Raw genomic sequence first — 13,852 nt, 5'->3', positions numbered from 1 at the left:
GACATCTTTGCCGAGTGCTTTTACCAAAGCACTCGACAAATATACTGGCGAAGGGGCCCACTGGAGGGTTCTTTGCCGAGTGCCAGTCCACCAGACACTCGGCAAAGAAGCCTCCTTTGCCGAGTGCCTACTAGAGCTCTCGGCACAGGGACTGGCGGTGGGGTCCACTGGACCAGTCTTTGCCGAGGGCCTCTCGAGCAAACACTCGGCAAAATTGGCCTCTTTGCCGAGTGCCACAGAAGGCACTCGGCAAAGGATCCGTCACTGTCACTTGGCGCCGTGACGGTGACTTTTCTTTGCCAAGTGTAAAATGGCACTCGGCAAAGTCTTTGCCGAGTGCCCGACAAAAAGTACTCGGCAAAGAGGCTGTTGCCGATGTACAGTTCGCCGAGTGTAACACTCGGCAAAGCCTTTGCCGTGTGTCTGAGACACACGGCAAAGGAGCTGATTCCGGTAGTGGATGGCTACATATACAAATGCATAGCATCATTCATGTCAAAATGAATACATTCTAGCTCGTATAGCATCATTCATGATTGTATAGCAAACGGCATATGTTCACTGCATGAAAAAAAGATGGATTCATCGATCTCTCAGTTTCACTAGTTCCCTAACCAAGCATATGCAAAGAATTTAAAAGAAATGGAATGTTAACCTGACAGATTTCAGTTCACGATCCTAAGGATTCAACAGGAGTGGAGACAACTAATTGACCATGATCACTAATGCTTCGCTTGCTTATATACTCAAGTAAAAACAAAGCACTTAAAGCATCATGTCTGACATAGGGCAACACACCGACAGAAGGTTCATCATCATGAAACGAATGGATCTCAGTGTTCTCATAATGGCACTGGTGGTCAGCCCATAGCATGATCTGAAAAGCCACAATTGATAAAACTCATAAGGCTATTCTTAATGGGCATTTCATAATACTCTTTTCAACACTGTCACATCATCAAGAATGTCATAAAACTAAGAATGGAATAATGTTTCTCAATACAAAATTTCACTTCACTATTTCATATACTAACATATCAATTAAATGCTGCAAAATTAATAAAATATGTGAATAATATGAAACAAATCACTCCCAATAAAGATTTCACATGGTTTCCAAGACTGGCCCATGAAACTAGTTTCATCCAACGAAACTCATTCATCTTAAATGTTATGTCATATCATCTAAAAGGGTGATGTGACACACTATTAAATATACATAAAACTACCATTGTGCATCGCCTAAAACTAGTTTCATAATACATGAAACTCATTCATCTTAAATATTATGTCATGTCATCTAAAATGTTGATGTGGCGCACTATTAAATATACATGAAACCATTACTAAACTACAATTGTGATTTGCCTAACCATGCCATAGCTCATATTCCAACGAAGTGAGTCGTGAGATTTCAAAAATTAATATGGTGTGTGCTTGGGATTGACCATAGAGGAGAGTACAGCTGTACAGGAAAAATTGGGTCAACAGTATCTAGTCAGTTCCAAGTGCCATATATGTTAGAGATTTGATACCATTCTGCATTCACGACCTCGATTATCTTTAGTATCCACGGTTTTTTTTTTGACAGATTGCAGAAAGTCACAACTAATCAAGAAATGCTGTAGTACTGGGTTACTAGAAATTACCTGGAGTATAGAAGCTCATGTAAGAAATGACAAGGTTGGTGCTTCTGCTGGTTATCTTCTTGACTTGGCCTGACTCCAGGTTAATCACGAAGACGCCAACATCTGTCCTCACGAAGATGACGTCGAGGCCCTCCGCAAAGCCAACCACAGCTACATCTTTCCCCATCAAGCTCTCCCTGAAGCCAAGCGCAGTTTCGCAATCGGGCAGTGTGTTGAGTTCCAATACCCTGCTCTGCGTCCATATCGCCGCAGTTCTATCAGAACCGGTCTCTCTCGACCACATGTAGAGGCAGGACTCCCGCACGCTGGCGAACCCCAGACCACCTCCCATTGCCGGCATGAGCATACAGTGACCTTGGTGCGCTAACGGCGGCGGCTCGAGAAATGCGAGTTTCTGGCGACCCAAGTCGTACTCCACGATGGTCTTGCTCTCTCCAGCGGGGAAGTAGATCCTATTTCCCACAAGCACGATGGGATCCAATATGTCCATGTCCACGGGGTCATTCGGGTGTTGAGCACAGGTCATGATGCTATAGGCGCCGGTCTCCGAGGAGTAGACGCAGCCACACGTCACCCCATTATCGTCGGTGGCAACAAATGCGACGAGGAAGGGCCCGCTGTGGCAGTCGAGGTGGTCGCAGTCACAGCCCCCTTCGCGCGCGGCCTTAGCGCAGAGCACCGCCACAGCCGCCACGAAATGGTAAAACGGTAACGGTATGAACAGCCCCCACCGCTCATCCGTGACGGGGCTCCATACGAAGAGGTGAAATCCTCTCTTCTCGCTGATGATGTTGCGGAAGAGGATGCGACCGTGGCGGGCGTCGCGCACGTAGCAGCCGGCGTGGTCGAGGGTACGAGGGCGGAAGGAGGTGGTGCGGACGAACCGCACAACGAAGCAACCATCGGCTAGGTTGAAGAGGAAGCCTAGCATGGGAGGCACCCTGTGGAACGCGCGGTAGCGGCCAAGGAAGTTGGGGTCAGTGAGGTGGCGGCGCCAGGGCTTGCAGACGGCCGAGCAGCGCACGAGGCACCCAGGGTCGTGCGGCGGGACGCGGAGGAGGATCTCATCGATGAGGCTGTCGTGCAGATACGGCATTGGGCGGTCGCACGGGAGTTTCAGCGGAGGAGGCCTGGCCATGGTTGCTGTAGTCGCGGCGTTTGGGTTTGGGGAGACTGCTTGCCGGTGCCCGTCGCTTCAATTCCGCTTGCCCGTACTATATATATATATATATATATATATATATATATATATATATATATATATATATATATATATATATATATATATATATATATATATATATATATATATATATATATATATATATATATATATATATGTTGGGTCTATGCTTCGTCGCCGAAGGTCTTATAGAAAGAAGTGATCCTCGGATGAAGCTGTTCGCACAAGATAGCCGAAGGTGCCTTTTCGCAGAGCTTCGGCATTACAAACCGATTTAAAGATAGAATGACCTTTTAGTCTATAAAGGTCTGAGTCAACGTTGTAAGTTCTTATAAGGGGCATACTTGTAATTCCTCACAGGCTGCGTCCTGTGCCTATAAAATAGTGAACAGTATTACGTTACTGTTCACGCATTTTTCTGACATTTGCAATCGCATTTCTCGGAATACAACCTTTGTCAAGGCATAGGTATCATTGTATTTTATGATTCAATATATTAAGTGAATATTATATAATGCATCTGTGAATCATTTATTCATTCTTACCTTTTATTTTGCATTATTCTACAACGTTTATTGAAAGTTTATTACGAAGGTTCAACTTCGTAATAAGACGCTTATCAACCTTCGTCTAAGATCCATTATCCTCAAAGGAATAATGCTTCGCGGACGAAGGACAGTATCATTTAACATTCTATGTTGCCTTGTTCTTAATTCATAGCATTTGAGAACAAGTCCCCAACATTGGCGCCCACCTCCGGTGAACTCACTTCCACTTTTCTGAGCTGATGGCTTCGTTCAACAATCAAGCTGGAGTTGCTTCGGACCCGAAGCTGGTGCTCCCGATCACAGGTGGCTCGTCCTCAGAGCCAGCTAACAAGAAGCAGAAGAAGGAAGCGCAGAGAAGAGTACAGCATATTGGGGTGCAAGGACCCTTCATCAAATCAAGATGGTCTCACATTCCTATTACCTTCTCTCAAGAGGACCTTCAGCTCAAAGATTACCCACACAACGATGCCATGGTTATCTCTTGTGTTATCAAAGGATTTCTGGTTCACAATGTCTTGGTCGATACAGGCAGTGCAGCTGACATCATATTTGCTAAAGCCTTCAGACAAATGCAAGAGCCAGAAGATAAGATTCATGATGCTACACATCCTCTTTGTGGCTTCGGAGGAAGACAGATTGTAGCACTGGGCAAGATCACCATGTCAGTAACCTTCGGATTCATCAACAACACTAGAACTGAGCAAGTTGTGTTTGACATTGTTGACATGGAATATCCTTACAATGCAATTATTGGTCGTGGTACTCTTAATGCCTTCGAAGCAATCCTTCATCCTGCCTATCTTTGCATGAAGATACCTTCGGACCAAGGGCCTATTGCTATCCATGGAAGCCAGGAAGCTGCTAGAAGGGCCGAAGGAAGCTGGACCGACTCCAAGGCAATCCATAATATAGATGGAACTGAAGCTTGTGAACAGTACAAATTCAGAAGGGAGAAGGCAGCTTCAGCAGATCAGCCGAAGCCCATGCTATTGTGTGAGGACATAGCAGAGCAGAAGGTGCTGTTGGGCTCGCAATTATCTGAAGACCAGGAGAAAACCTTGATAAGGTTTTTATTCAACAACAAAGATGTTTTTGCATGGTCGGCTAATGATCTCTGTGGAGTAAATCGGGATGTTATTGAACATTCGCTCAATGTTGACCCATCCTTCAGACCCCGAAAGCAGAGGCTTCGGAAAATGTCTGATGACAAGGCTGAAGGGGCTCGCAATGAAGTAAAAAGACTCCTCAGTGCAGGAGTTATCAAAGAAGTGAAGTATCCAGAGTGGCTAGCTAACACCGTTATGGTGAAGAAGGCCAATGGCAAGTGGAGAATGTGTATCGATTTCACAGATCTCAACAAGGCTTGTCCGAAGGACGAATTCCCGTTGCCAAGGATAGACTCTCTAGTCGATGCAGCAGCTTCTTCAGAGCTCATGAGTCTCTTGGACTGTTACTCAGGATATCATCAAATCTGGATGAAAAAGGAAGATGAGCCGAAAACTAGCTTCATAACTCCAAGTGGCACGTATTGCTATCTTCGGATGCCTGAGGGGCTCAAAAACGCTGGAGGAAGTTTCAGCAGAATGACTGCGAAGGTTCTTCAGTCTCAAGTAGGCAGAAATGTGTTGACCTATGTTGATGACATTATCGTCAAAAGCACGAAGCAGGAAAATCATATTGTTGATCTGCAGGAGACCTTCGCCAGCTTCAGACAAGCTGGTTTGAAGCTGAATCCAGAGAAATGTGTCTTCGGAGTAAAGAAGGGTAAATTTCTTGGATGCTTGGTTTCAACAAAGGGAATCGAAGCTAATCCAAATAAAATCGAAGCTATACTTCGAATGGAGCCACCAACTACAAGAAAAGGGGCCCAAAGATTGACAGGAAGGCTGGCATCTCTCAACAGATTTATATCCAGATCAGCAGAAAGAAACTTACCATTTTTCGAGGTGCTGAAGTCAGCCGAAGTCTTTCAATGGGGCCCAAGTCAACAAAAAGCCTTCGAAGAGTTGAAGCAATACTTGATAGATCTCACAACATTAACTCCGCCAACGCCAGGGGCTCCTCTGTTGTTATATGTGGCAGCTTCGCACTCAGCAGTAAGTGCGGCACTTGTCCAGGAGAAGCTTTATGGCCAGCTCAAGAAGCAAGTTCCAGTGTATTTTGTATCTGAGGTCCTTAGTGTCTCAAAGAAAAATTATACAGAGCTGGAGAAGGTATTATATGCCGTTTTAATGGCATCCAGGAAGCTTCGGCATTATTTTCAGGCATACAATATCATTGTTCCTTCTTCGCAGCCGTTGAAGGATATAATGAGAAATAGAGAAGCTACTGGACGGATTGGGAAATGGGCTGCAGAGCTCAACGAATTTTACATTGATTATGTGCATAGATCTTCGATCCAGTCTCAAGCATTGGCAGATTTCATTGCCGACTGGACGCCAGGGGCTCAGGATGAAGAAGCAAATAAAGATGCCGAAGTGTGGACAGTGTTTTGTGATGGCTCTTGGGGAATCTTCGGAGCAGGTGCAGCTGCTGTGTTGGTTTCACCATCCAAGGTCAAAACTTGTTATGCAGCAAGACTTGATTTCAGCTGCACGAACAATATTGCTGAGTACGAAGCCCTGCTTCTGGGCCTTCGGAAATTAAAGGCAATGGGAATCAGAAGGGCAATTCTTAAAACTGATTCCCAGGTGGTTTCGGGTCATGTTGACAAAAGTTGCAAGGCTAAAGATCCGAAGCTTGAAAAATATCTAGATACGGTCCGAAGGATCGAAGCATCCTTCGAAGGATTCTCTGTCAAGAATATTCCTCGAGGACAAAATGAGCATGCTGATTTGCTAGCTAAGTCTGCGGCACAGGGGCTGCTGTTACCTTCGGATGTGTTCTTCGAAACAATAAAGGCACCTTCAGTGGAGCTCCTTGAAAGAGCAGTCCTCAACATATCTCCTGTTTACAGCGAAGATTGGAGAACTGAAATAATCTCTTACCTTCAGGGTAAGTTCCTTTCAGATGACGAAGCTTACAATAAAAGAATAGAGGCAAGAGCTCGTCCGTATGTCATGATAGAAGGGGAATTATACAAACATGGAGTTTGCGCTCCGCTGCTCAAGTGCTTATCTAGAGCCGAAGGTATAGAGTTGATGAAAGAGATACATGCAGGCCTGTGTGGATCCCACATCGGATCCAGGCCATTACTTGGAAAAGTGTTCCGCCAAGGTTTTTATTGGCCGAAGGCACCTTCGGATGCAGCGGAGTTAGTCCAAAAGTGCGAAGGTTGTCAAAAATGTGCAAGAGATCAAAAGCAACCTTCGTCTTTGACACAGCTGATACAACCCATCTGGCCATTGCAAAGATGGGGCCTTGACTTGTTGGGTCCATTACCACCGGCCCAAGGGAATCTAAAATATGTTGTAGTAGCTGTGGAGTATTTTTCCAAATGGATTGAGGCGAAGCCATTAGCTACAATAACTTCGGCCACTGTCCAAAAGTTTTTCTGGTAGAACATTGTCTGTCGCTTCGGAGTACCGAAGGCCATCACTGTAGACAATGGAACGCAGTTCGACTCCGAAGCTTTCAGAAACTTTTGTGATCAAATTGGAACGAAGATCCATTTTGCATCAGTCAGGCATCCGGAGTCGAATGGGCTTGTTGAAAGGGCCAACGACATTATAATGACAGGAATAATGAAGTTAATCTTCAATCAACCCAGGGGAAAGTGGCCAGACCAGTTAACCAAAGTGGTGTGGAGCCACAATACAACAGCATCAAGGTCTACAGGCTTTACCCCATTTAAGTTATTATTCGGAGACGAAGCAATAACCCCGGAAGAAGCCAAAGCTGGATCAATAAGAGTAGTAGCTTCGGCAGAATCAGGTCCCGAAGATGCTTGCCTTGTGGAAAAGGATGCTTTAGAAGGGATCAGGCTTCAGGCCGTGGAGAATATCAATAAATATCAGGCTGAAACAGTTAAATGGCGAGATAGAAAAGTCCGGCTAAAAAATATTGAGCCGGGACACTTGGTGCTTCGGAGAGTGGCTAACCCAGATACAGTGGGTAAGCTACAGTTGAAATGGGAAGGACCATTCTTAGTAGTATCTTCGTCAAGGCCTGGATCGTACAGATTGAAGGACATGGATGGCAACGAAATTCCAAGGTCTTGGAATGCGGATGAGCTTCGGCGATACTATGTATAACATGATGTAATTTTTTATGTTTTTTCTTTTCTTTTTCATGGCACCCTTTTCCTTTCCGAAGGGGGAGAAAGGTTTTTAATGGGGCCATCATGTGTAATTTCCTTTTTTAGTCTTATAAGAGCAAAATCCCCCAAAAAATGTAAATGTAACAGCTGAGAACGCACCATCGAGTGCAGAAACTGAAAAAGAAAAAAGAGAAGAAGCTCCAAAGACGTCCCTAAGGGGATGCAGAGCTCTCAGCGAAAAGTCAACGCTGGTACCGTCTAAGTAAAAGACGAAGAAGCTCCAAAGACGTTCCTAAGGGAATGCAGAGCTTATACCGCCTAAGTAAAAGGCGAAGAAACTCCAAAGACGTTCCTAAGGGAATGCAGAGTTTATACCGTCTAAGTAAAAGACGAGGAAGCTCCAAAGTCGTTCCTAAGGGAATGCAGAGCTGATGTGTGGTTGATTCCAAGGAAATAATGGTTGAGTGTGACTTCGGTTATATGTTTTGGACATTCATTCGCACAACACATTACATCATAGCATTTGCATTCATAAGCATTCATTCATGGGATCTGTGTTACTAAGTGGTTGCTTCGGCAAAAAGGAGAAGTATTCTTTTATGTTTTGGAGTGTACAAAAAAGCAAAGCTTCCGCAGAAAGAAGAAGCAGTCTTTAATGCTTCGTTGTGTACGAAAAGAAGGGAAGGTGTTTTTTTCGCCTTCGGCTCAAAATATTGATTTCGTCCACATCAAAGCGTCTTAATAAAAGGGTAAGGATATATTACAAGGTATGTACAAAGTTCCTTGAGAACGGTTTAATTGTATTTACAACAAGTTGTTACAAATTTTCCTCAGTATTTTCTAGCCTACTACTACTAATCTTCTTCAGGCTTCCGCTTCGGCGGCATATTCTTTAATCACCTTCAGCTTCGTCATCCTACATGAATCCAGGTATCCAGAGTAAAAATCAAGTATGAAGGAGAAGGTAAGTACAAAGTAGGATTTCTTACTGGTTCAAGATGACTTCGAGCTTCGTCTCCAGCCTTCTCCCGCCCGCCTTTTGTCCATATCATTTTTATAAATCTATTTGAGATACTTCGGGCGAGGTCAGGTATATCGTCCAGGATTGATGGAGACAGGGTGAAGTTGGGCCTGTTGACAATCTTTCCATGCTCGCAGCCAGCCTTCAGGAATGCTGCAGCAGTACCCCGAGAAGCTACCCAGGCACAGAAGTCACCGTGCCCAGCTATAACTTCGTCAAGTTCTTCAATTTCAGCTTCGATATGATCGAAGGCTTTTGGTAAATCTTCATCCGAAGGGGTAAATTTCCCGCTGCTGGCTCCAACTGAGTAAAAGATCTTCTTTAGTTGTTGGATACAATTGTTGCTAAAATTCAAACATTTATCCTGAAGGCTTGTTAATGATTTCTTCAAATTTGAGTTGGCTTGGACTTCGGCTTCAAGTTTAGAATTAAGCTCTAGCTTTTCTTGTTCAAACTGTTTTGATTGACCGATAAGCTTCGAATTCAATTCTGATATTTTAGCTTCGGTCTCTGCCAGCAAGCCTTCGGTTGATTGAAGTTCGAAGTCTTTCTTTTCGATGATGGCTGATTGTTCTTTTATTTTGCTCTCTAAATTTCCAATTATAGCTTCGTGTTTTTTGTCCTCCAAATCCTGCTGCATCTTCAGAGCTTTGCTCAGTAGCATGCTCTGCACAAAAACAGTTTTCGTTAGTAACATTTTCATTATCCAAAGCAATAAGGAACAGAGAAAAGATTGTTTACCTTGAAATTGGAATAAAATAAGCTGCCGACGATATGCTGTCGTCGGTAGCGGCTGATATCTGTCTCTAGCTTCGGAAAACCGATACTCTTTGACAGAGTACCGATGACCTTAGCTCCGGTTTGGTCTCGAATGCAGCCTAATTTTTCATCGTCCACACCTCCGAATAGAAGAGCTCCTGGCCTGTATCCGCAAGATTTGGCATAGTCTTTTAGCTCTTCTATTTCGTCCTCCGAAAGTTTTTGCCCAATTAAATTTTGAAATGTGTAGGCTTCGTCGTCCGAAGCGACTTCGGCTATTTCTTTCCCCTTCTCAGGCACTGCGGCCATGACTTTTTTAGCAGCAGCGGCAGCTTCTTCTGCAGCCATGTCTTCTAAAATTTTGTCGATATTCTCAATGGTAGTCTCTAAGTTCACATTTTCGGCTGTAGCGGCTTCGGTAGCCGCGACCTCCGAAGGTGCGACTTCGACGTTTGTTGTGTCTTCAGTAGCTGCTGTTTTCTGAATTGATGCTCTCGGTGGCGTCTTGTCAATAACTTCTGTTACGGCAATAATTCTTTGCCTTTTTGCTTTGGTTATCTTCGTTTTTTCCGGCTCCGCCACCTTTTGAAAAAGCTTCGTCAGTCGAGGCCCTAATGGACTTAGCTTCGTGGGCATGGGTTCAGTCATTACCTTTAGAATTTCCTCCACGTCGCTAGTAGAAGGTGGTGTGGGGGTCCCCTCTTCTTCGGATAGTTTTCGCTTTGGAGTTGATATTTTTCTCTTGACAATTTTCTTCTTTTTTGGTGGTTGTTCTTCATCCTTGTTTAAAGCTTCGGCCGCTCTTTTTCTTCTCTGGCCCTCAGCACCCTTGTTCAGCTGCGCATAGTCAGGATATTCGAAACCCAGTGCATCAAGCACTCGGTTCAGCCTTCGCTTCGGACGGGTGCCGAAGGCTGCTGTCATCAGTTGATCTTCTTTTTTCGAATAATTTCCAAGAATTTCATTACACATCACCTCAACTGTATCCAGCCACTCTTGGCAGGGCTTCTTAAAATATTTCTTGAATTTGAAGTGGTAAGGAAGCCGGACAAGATCCCCTTCCTTCTTCTCCCCCTTTAACTTTGGCATTTCCCATTTTTTCAGAGTAGGGAAGACTTTGAATGCTAAGAATTCTTGAACCAGATCCCTGGTACCAATATGCTCTGCAATGATTCTGAATTCATCCATTGCCCGTTGAGTTTGACCCTCTGGTGTCATGTTGCAGTGGGGTCGGGTTTCTCCGAAAGTTAGCTCGAGTGGACTTTGCACAAGCTTCTCCTTGTCCTCATCAACCTTGACATAGAACCATTCTGATTTCCAGCCTGCCGGCCATTTGCTTCGGTAGCTGATTACAGGAAACTTTGCGGTTTTCCGGTAGGCAAAATTGTAGCAACCGAAGTTTTCATGAAGCCCATCTTTTCTGGCCTTTGTTTGATAATGCAATTCATGAACTCGACAGAAACTGTCAGCAAAAGGCTCCACTGCTTGGCTTCGGAGGGCCCAAATATAAACGCTAAGCCTAACGATAGCGTTAGGAGTTAACTGGTGAAGGTAGATGCCAAACCTCTTCAATATCTCCGCAACAATCTCGTGAACAGGGAATCTTAGCCCAGCCTTTAAAAAACTTTTGAAGATGACAACCTCGTCCTTCTCTGGCTTCGGGATGGTCTCTTCTCCCCCGAAGCGAAGTAGCTTCTTCTGATCTTCACTGAAAAAAACTGCTTTCACCATCTTGGCGAGATCAACCTTTGAAACAGTCGATTTTCCGAAGTCTAGGTGGCTGGGTTTGCTGGGCATGGCAATACGGTAGTCATCTTCGGAGTCGGTTTCTTCAATGTTCCCTTCTCCTTCGGCAGCTGTCGGGTTTGCTTCGGCAGCAGGCATTTCTTCCGCAGTCACCAGTCCGGAGCGCTGCATCGCTTCGGAGATGGGCACAGTCTCCGAAGCTTCAGTTTCGTCCCCCTCACGCTCAACCCTAGCTGTAGAGCGAACTCTGGCCATTTAATTATGAACTTGTGAAACTTTGATACTTTTTTCTCCGAAGCAGGCTTCAAGATGGAGCTTCGTTCAAATCTGACAAACAAGCTTCGGCGATGGTTAAAAATTTTGGCAGCAAAACAGTGCAAATAGCAGTAAATGCTGTGGTAACTTCACACCTACTCGTCTGTTTATATAGTGCCGCAGGTAAGAAGGTGAAGTGCCAGGAGTTTTACACCAGGCGGACACCCGCTCGCACTCGCTGTACGGTGGACCGCAGTGACCGAACAGTAACTCTGCAAGGTGGGGCCGCTGCGCGCAGGGAAATCCAATCGTTTCTCGACAACGAGCTCAGGGAAGGTGTTTTTTGAGACCTTCGGCGCTCTGAAGCTTAAGAAACTTTTTTCACGGATCAAGCTCGTTACGAAAAACGATCTAGCACCGCGAAAGGGGCTACTGTTGGGTCTATGCTTCGTCGCCGAAGGTCTTATAGAAAGAAGTGATCCTCGGATGAAGCTGTTCGCACAAGATAGCCGAAGGTGCCTTTTCGCAGAGCTTCGGCATTACAAACCGACTTAAAGATAGAATGACCTTTTAGTCCATAAAGGTCTGAGTCAACGTTGTAAGTTCTTATAAGGGGCATACTTGTAATTCCTCACAGGCTGCGTCCTGTGCCTATAAAATAGTGAACAGTATTACGTTACTGTTCACGCATTTTTCTGACATTTGCAATCGCATTTCTCGGAATACAACCTTTGTCAAGGCATAGGTATCATTGTATTTTATGATTCAATATATTAAGTGAATATTATATAATGCATCTGTGAATCATTTATTCATTCTTACCTTTTATTTTGCATTATTCTACAACGTTTATTGAAAGTTTATTACGAAGGTTCAACTTCGTAATAAGACGCTTATCAACCTTCGTCTAAGATCCATTATCCTCAAAGGAATAATGCTTCGCGGACGAAGGACAGTATCATTTAACATTCTATGTTGCCTTGTTCTTAATTCATAGCATTTGAGAACAAGTCCCCAACAATATATATATATACTCTACTAGGTGGGTACCCGTGCGTTGCAACGGAAATATATAATACAACGATAACTTATGTACAAATATGTTGTACTGTTATGAGAAAATGTTTCGTAATTCAATTGTGATCCTAGCCATACATAAAATTTGTTATTTTAATATATCTATTTCACCACTACATTGCAACCATCAGTACCATGCAGACTTCTATATATGATAGTTAAGTGCTCGTGCGTTGCAACAACACATTAATTTTTGCTCTTTCATTCGCAGACAATGTTGAGAAGCATTTCAAGTAATATGCTTAATAATAAATACCATATTCAGGAGAAACTATCAATCAGAACAACACTGAGGCTATTGTCTCTTACCAACTATATAATATCAGTGCTCGAGACACCTTCTGTTCTTGTAACACACAACCTTCTTGGCTAACATATATGCATCAGTATCATCAAGTACCAGACAAGGACCATCACCATGAATAATGTAATCAATGTTGTTCATGTTGAAAAGAGTGGTCATGAATTCTTCTGATAACTCATAAACATGGCATGTAGATCTTCACTTACACACTGGATATGTTCACGTCTCCTTCACTTGCACACTATAAAGATGGACCTTGCAGAAGTGAACAAACAAATATAGGAATATCCCTAATACAAGATCCAAAACAGGTTTCTTTCTTTGTTTATGATAATCAATTGTACAAAGAGAAAACATGCAATTTTAGCGAGAACCATCAGAATCCAAATGAGATAACATGCAGCAAAAATAGTAAAATATTAATTGAGCCCAATAGAAAAAATATAAAACTTCTGCAGCATACCTGTATAATCTCCATGGCCTCAAATTCACAACCAATAGAAACCAAAAACTGAGAGGGCTAAGGACAGCGAAGAGGAACCCACAAATGCTGCATGCTAAAACAAATTTGTGATGTCCCACCCCTTCCATCCTCCCCCTTTTCAATCACCTTTTGTAGGTAATAAACATGGATGTCCTGTAAGAAAAGGTACACCATAAGAACAAAGAGCACTAAATGACACTGAACAACATAAGAAAAATCATTAGTAGACGTTCCATTCTGCTTATTTAAGCACAATAAGTAAAATAACAACATTTCCTTACAAGTCTGTAGGTCAGGGGGTGTTACAAGGGCTAATTACACAATGACAAAAGGCATCCCCATTGTAAGTCTGTATAGGTCACATAAGTGGAAGGTTTGGAGTTCATTTAGCTGTCAAGAAACCAGATAGAGAAGTTGTCAGTCAGCACTGTTCAACGTATAAGAAGGCAAGATAACCAAACATATTATAATTAGACAAGCAAACAAACACTATATTCAGAGATAATAAAAAAACCACAAGAAACTAAATCAAATAGTGTCTGATTCAATATGGCCAGCTGATACAAATAGGCAGATTCCAATAGGAAGTTTGCACCTATCCAGATTTGATTTCTTTGATGTCACAATG

The 13,852-nt window shown here is 43.5% G+C and overlaps 1 protein-coding gene across 1 annotated transcript; it reads right to left on the bottom strand.

Annotated features, from left to right (window-relative positions):
- Positions 1-556: 556 nt before the first annotated feature.
- LOC100382124 (uncharacterized) lies at positions 557-2,826 on the bottom strand. Its single transcript, NM_001174885.1, has 2 exons — positions 1,650-2,826; positions 557-877 (listed from the first exon to the last, which is right to left on the bottom strand). The coding sequence occupies exons 1-2, from the start codon at positions 2,785-2,787 to the stop codon at positions 861-863; spliced, it is 1,155 nt and encodes a 384-aa protein (NP_001168356.1). The 5' UTR covers positions 2,788-2,826; the 3' UTR covers positions 557-860.
- Between the last annotated feature and the right edge of the window lie 11,026 nt (positions 2,827-13,852).

Source organism: Zea mays, chromosome 1 (assembly GCF_902167145.1).
Source record: "Zea mays cultivar B73 chromosome 1, Zm-B73-REFERENCE-NAM-5.0, whole genome shotgun sequence".
Taxonomy (NCBI): Eukaryota; Viridiplantae; Streptophyta; class Magnoliopsida; order Poales; family Poaceae; genus Zea; species Zea mays.
The sequence above is the reverse complement of the archived record's forward strand: the minus strand, read 5'-3'. Positions and strand labels throughout refer to the sequence as shown.